Below are 6,623 nucleotides of genomic sequence, written 5' to 3'. Positions count from 1 at the left end.
GTTTATTTTAAGTACATTTTTCCATAGTTATTTTTTACCTTTGGTAATTTATAATAACCTAACTTTTGTCTTCTATTTTTATCATGGTCTATTTTAATTTTAAAATATAATAAAAATTGGTATAATTTAAACTCATTGTTTATATTATATCTTTCTTAAATAACTTTATTTCCTTATTGGTAAGATTTTTTCATGTAATATTTTATAGCTACAATATTTTGCTTATATAAGAATTATAAGTTGAACCATGTATTATACTATAATGAATCACAGATTCACATCAAGATGTATAAACCAACTGGCATATGTGAGTATTAAATTGATGTTTATATATTTTACATGCATAAAATCTTAATCTGGTACATAGGTATTCTTCATGCAAGTTGCATCGAAAATTAGTGTCTATAATAGTTCCTAAATATTAAAATTTTGTTACAATTGTTGAACAAATAGATGATTACCTAAAGGTAATATTTTCAGAAATACATTTAGACAATAAAAAGCCACCGAGCAAGCAATAGAGGATAGCTTTTGAATTATTTTGTATGAATGCACATACATTTAGTTGTTTTATCTGTATTTGAATAATGTGATTTAAGTTTAGCCATTTCAAAATATTATCATTAAAATCCCTTTGCATATTATGTATTGCTAAAGTGAGATTATAATTACTTATTACCGAAGCAATGCCCTATACATACACATAAATAGAGCAATTTAAAGAAATACTTGTTATATCATATATGAAAGAGAAGAGGGCCTAAAATAGAACCTTGTGGTATACCGGATGTGACTTTTTCTATAGTTACAATAAATATTTCTGATCTTAGTACAAATTAAATTTTTTTTTTTAATATCATCTTACTTCTTATTCCTCAATTTTGCAACTTATAAATCTATAAATAGTATCTTATTAATCTTTCCTTCATTCAAAGATTTGTTAATTTCTGAAAAGTTGTCCAACAGCAGTAATTGTACTCTTATCTTTTTGATAACCATGTTGTCTTGGGGATATAGTTTTGTACAGTATTAGTAAGATATCTTTACATAATTTTCTCTCAGTGGTAAAATAGCAATTGTTCTGATTTGAAAACCTTTTTTTTCACAGTTTTTATACATATGTCTTATCATAGATACTTTTGATAGGGTATAATTGATGATTCATAAACTACATTTAACAGATTAACCATTGTATCAAAGAATTATTGCAATATTTTATGTGTCTAAAAGATATTTTATAGATACCAGGAGTCTTTTTAATATTTATTTTACTAATAATTTTTATTATCTCATCACCAGTTGTATTTGGAAATAAAAAGATTAGAAGCAACTGTTTGACAATAAGTACTATATATATTGTCTGAAAACTTTTTTTATTATGTAATTTATTTATTAAATCTGCATGATAGTTACTAAACTACTCTGCAATATATCTTCATTAGTCAGTGATATATCTCTAATAATATTGTCTCTTGAAGTTTTGTTTATTTTATAACAATTTATTAATAATCTCCCGTTTTTTTCATTATTGGTGTAGTTATAAGATGTTGAGATAGTTATGTTTTCTGTGATCTTATTTTACTTGTTACTTTGTTTCTACTTTCACATTTCCACCTGTAATTTACATTTGTATTATTTCTATAAATTATCCATGATCTTTCACACTCTTTGATAGTTTTATTTCATTAGTCGTCCATTCTCAATCTATTCTTTAATTTTTATTTTCTTCTCCTTAATGCTTTTAGCTGGCATAAACTGCATAAAGTGTTGTAAATATATCATAAACGATTGAGAGCTACTAATGTTACTATTTAATTCATACCAGTCAAGTTTAGAAATTCTTCCTTTAAAAACATTTTCTAATAATTTTTCAAATGTTGTATTAATTTGTTCATTATTATTATAACATGATCTCCCCTTTCACTGATTTTAGTAATAACTGTAGTTGTCTATTAACTTCTGCCTGATATTTTTTCAATGTTTTCATTAAACTCATCATACTGTTTATATAAAAAGAAAACATTAATTTTTTTAAATATTTGACATTTTCACTTTCAGAACAAGCCATAAACTTAATTTTCCATTTATTTCTCATAACAATTCTGAAATACTACCAGAATCTATGCTTTAATGATTTCTTCCAAATGATTTTTCTAGTTGATTTGGTTTGTAGCTAACGTCATTTGTTTCTTCCTATACATGTTTCAAGTTGTTCTTCTACTGGATACACAGAAGAAACGTTTGCTGATACGTTCATTTTAACACTTGCAATATAGAAGAAACGTTTGCTGATACGTTCATTTTAACACTTGCAATATAGAAGAAACGTTTGCTGATACGTTCATTTTAACACTTGCAGTTTGCACTCAACTATGTATGTTTTTTATTGTTTGATAACATCCTATAATTGACTTCAGATATGTTAATACACTTGAAGAGATAATTACCTTTACAGTTACTGTTACAATAAATGTACCCATTATTTGCATTGAGCATTTTTCATATTCACACAACTTTTAAAAAGTGCCAGTTCTTACTTCTCAATTAACCTAAAATTGAACAATATTCATTTTTTGTGTTATGACACTTAAGGGATTTGTGCTGTTTGATTTGTGAACTATTGGTAGAGCTGCTTGATACTTTGCACCAGAAAGCCCCAAATACAATCCAAGTACTATGTAGTTTAAATTCCTAGTTGTGCAGCCAGTACCACTAGTAGTAAGTCTATGGATTTAACATGGAAATTTGGGGTTTGGTTCCCCAGGGTGGACACAGCAGATAGCCCATTGTGGCTTTGCTCTACAATCGAACCTAACCAAGCCACTACAAGTTTATCATGTGAAATAATCAAACAGTGATAACAAATATTGACTAAACATAACTTGCATTCATTACTCAGTACTTTTTAACTCCAAATGTTCATTACAATCATTTTTTATTATTTGTTTTATATTTTTCACATTTTAAGTGAAGTCTTATTCATGAGTAACTAAGGCTAGGCATGTTGATTTACCTTGACCAACTTGCTGTCTGGCTGATTCTTGGGCAAGTCTAAATTTAGTTAAGGCTCATCAATTTTTAACATCAACACATTTTTAAGAACTTCCCTTTCATGTGTCTACATCATATACATTAAAATTCATGAATACTAAGAACTTGAGTAATATTAGAGAAGATTGTTACAGTATGCCAACCATATTGTCATATTTATTGTTGACTAGGCCTTTCACCTAATACTAGGGTTATCAGGCTGGCTAGTGTTGAACATGCTTAGTAGTAGTTGAGAAGCTACATTTCAGGAACAATAACTGCTATTTCTTTGTGTGAGTATTACAGTAATGTGGTTATACTTTTCAAGGATTTGGTTGTTACCTGTTACAAGACAAGCTCTTGACATTCCTATTTGTACTAGGAAATAAAACTATTCTTTTAATCACTTCAATGGAGATCATAATTTTAATTATTTTAGATATGTTTAACCTAGGGTAGTCTAGCTTGTAGTGCCTACAGTGCAATGTAGATCACTTTGGTCCATATATAACTTGATTTAACCTTTCCTCCTATTTGACCTAAAGCAGGGGTGTTAAAAGTACTAAAATATGTTACTCAAGTTTGAGTAATAGTAACCATTCTGGAGTTTACTTAAGTTAGAGTAAAAAGTATCTACTGAATAAGTACTGAAGTAACAAAAGTAAAAAAGTACACTCATCTGCAGTTCTCTCAAACCCTACATGTATGTTTCAGGTCATGAGGTCTAGAAACAAAACCCAAACTACATAAGTTACCAGTGATGTAAAATTTGTCATTCTTTTAGTTAACTAGAACACATTTGTTGTATATAATTGGTTACTATGGTATTCACAACTACACTTAGGGTTTCAGCCAGCTCGTGCAGGCAACTGTGCATGAACTCATTACAACAGTAATGCCAATAAGTAATATTATGCAATCTTATTGTTTCAGATTAAACTATATAAGGAATTAAAAAAACAAATGTATACATTCAACCAACTATATTATTCAAAATATTTCTTGTTCAGTTTGATAAGCAACTGATTTTCAAAGTTGCCACAGTCAAGCCTTGCATGCAGAAGCCTAAAAATCTGCCCAGTACAACTGAAGAGACGCATGCAGGCAGCAGAGCAGGGAGTGGCATGTTCAAACATATGGCTATATCGGGTAGGCTGGGGAAAGACTTGAAAATCTCCATGCTATTAACAGAGCATCCCCAGGTAGTATGCCTCTATGTCCCTCTTCCCAAAGCTACGCTATGGCTTCAAAGTTCCAGCGCATGCCTTGCGTTTTGACTGCCTACCACAAATTTGCATTTTTGAGAATATTAACGAAATGTATAAAATGAAAGGTAGTGGAGTAAAAGTACAAGTAATTCTCCAAACAATTTCTTTAGTTAGAGGTCCGGCATGGCCAGGTGGTTATGGTGCTCAACTCGCAATCTGCAGGTCCTGGTTCGAATCCCCATCCCACCAAACATGTTAACCCTTCTAGTTGTGGGGGCATTATAATGTGATGGACAATCCCACTATTCGTTGGTAAAAGAGTAGGTCAAGAGTTGGTTGTGGGTGGTGATGACTAGCTGCCTTCCCTCTAGTCTTACACTGCTAAATAAGGGATGCGTAGCACAGATAGCCCTCATGTAACTTTGTGTGAAATTAAAAAAAAATTTAGTTAGAGTAAAAGTATTTGAAAATATAGTTTTTTAAAAAGTATATACTGAATAAAGTAAAGTTACCTTGACACCCCTGACATAGTCTACCTTGATGTAGTCATCTATCTTGTCTTTAGTGTCCAAGAGATCCTGAACCACCTGAACAGATAACATCCAGTGATATAACTTGGAATAGAAGTGTTGGTTAGCAAGACAGAAGTTCACAAGATATGAGTAAAGTCAGAACAGTATTCATAAAACAATGTGATTCCAATTAGTACACAACAAACCAAATGGAGAACTAAAACACCATTTACAACATATCCTGTAAATACGGATAATAGATTTGAAGAAAAAAAAAATAGAATTGATTGTATAAGACACTTGATGATCTTTTAATACTGGTCTATCTGCAGTAGTAAAACCTAACAATATTTAGGAACAACAAGGAACATATTGATCCATCTAGGCTGTCCCATCCTCTAAACTAAAACTAATTAAAAAAAAAAAAAAAAAGTCAAAGCTAGCCCTCATCATACATATAGTTATCAAGATTTCTCTAAAACTCATTTAAATTAGCTGCCTTCACAACATCCAAAGGCAACCAGTTCCAAGGACCAACCACCCTGTTAGAATAATAACTGTCTTTACTGAAGATGACTCCTACCCTGCCAAAATTTATTTGTTCCATAATCTTATCATTATCACCATTAAGTATGAAAAATTGATGATGCATCAACACTATCAATTCCCTTTGTGGAGCTTTAGCCCCACACTTTATATTGTAAGTGTGTGTGTGTGTGTGTGTAATATATATTACCTTAAAAGCAAATACAACTAAAACTCAAATAAAAACTTTACTTAAATTTCAAAAAATCCAACTTAAAAACACAACCACATGGTTTGATCCCTGTAAATTCAGGATATACACTTTTGTTTAATTTATTGCTGCCTAATTTACAAGAACTACAAAGAATAACAGTAATTTGAGTGTGGGATTTTGCACTGGAATTTAAAATTTAATTTAAAATGCAGGGTTAGCTTTTTCTGACTTGTCGCTGTTTCTCGGACTGTAATGTCATCAAGCAGTAGACTTGGCCTCATTGTAATCACTCATGTCAGCAGCACAAGTAAAAACTGCCACCAAACAACCAACACAATCATCAGTTCTCACTAAATAATATATACAATTACAACAAGTGTTACTTAGGGATAAAATATTATGTATCCAAAAGTATTTAGTGTTAAGGCAAATAGATTTTTAGTTGGGCAAGTAGAGATGATCTCCCTCATGCTCTAGGGAGGTGGCTTAAAAGTTAATGTCTACTCCTGGATACCCCTCTTGAAAGCATTCAGAGTTAGTTCATTAAAGCCCCATTGGTGGAAACCCTATACCACACCAGCCTATCATGAAGAATCAGTTTTGAATCCTGGTTACTACTGTCACAGAAGCAGTCCTTTTCAGGATTTCGCTAAGATTGAAGCAGATTAGCATTTGAAACATAAGAGAAAATCTACTTAGTAATTACTAAAACTTCCTTTCATTTATCAATTCATATTATGTTGGTTGAAGAAGATTCTCCAAGTTAGAATTATGTTTATTTTATTTGAAAAGGTTTTCTAATAAATTGTACTTTTTTAAAGACTCATCAAGATCGGCAGTTAGAAACGTGTCCTTTCAATGCTCAACATCGTATTGAAAAGGAATTAAAACATGATCATATCATGAATTGTCCAGATCGAGCCGCGGTGGATCGAGAAATTGCAATGTCAGCTAATGGTAAATTTTTTCCATGTTCTCTTTGACTTCAAATATTAAATGAATAAAACATAAATAACACTGAAATGTATACATGCATGTACTGTTTCAGTTTTAGAGTACTGAATGCTACTGATTAAATGTGTGTACTGTTTCAGTTTTAGAGTACTGAATGCCACTGATTGATTGTGTGTACTG

At 31.0% G+C, this 6,623-nt stretch overlaps 1 protein-coding gene across 1 annotated transcript in view; it reads left to right on the top strand.

Moving 5' to 3' along the window:
* Positions 1-6,487, top strand: part of LOC106476122 (gametocyte-specific factor 1-like) — a 16,932-nt gene extending 10,445 nt beyond the window's left edge. Inside the window, exon 3 of the mRNA XM_013936792.2 lies at positions 6,311-6,487. Coding sequence (XP_013792246.2) covers positions 6,311-6,472 — 162 coding nt within the window. The 3' untranslated portion in view covers positions 6,473-6,487. The remainder of the gene's footprint in view (positions 1-6,310) is intronic.
* The last annotated feature ends 136 nt before the right edge of the window (positions 6,488-6,623 follow it).

This window comes from Limulus polyphemus, unplaced genomic scaffold (assembly GCF_000517525.1).
Source record: "Limulus polyphemus unplaced genomic scaffold, Limulus_polyphemus-2.1.2 Scaffold9856, whole genome shotgun sequence".
Taxonomy (NCBI): Eukaryota; Metazoa; Arthropoda; class Merostomata; order Xiphosura; family Limulidae; genus Limulus; species Limulus polyphemus.
Note: the sequence above shows the minus strand (reverse complement) of the source record. Positions and strands in the feature narration are given on the sequence as shown.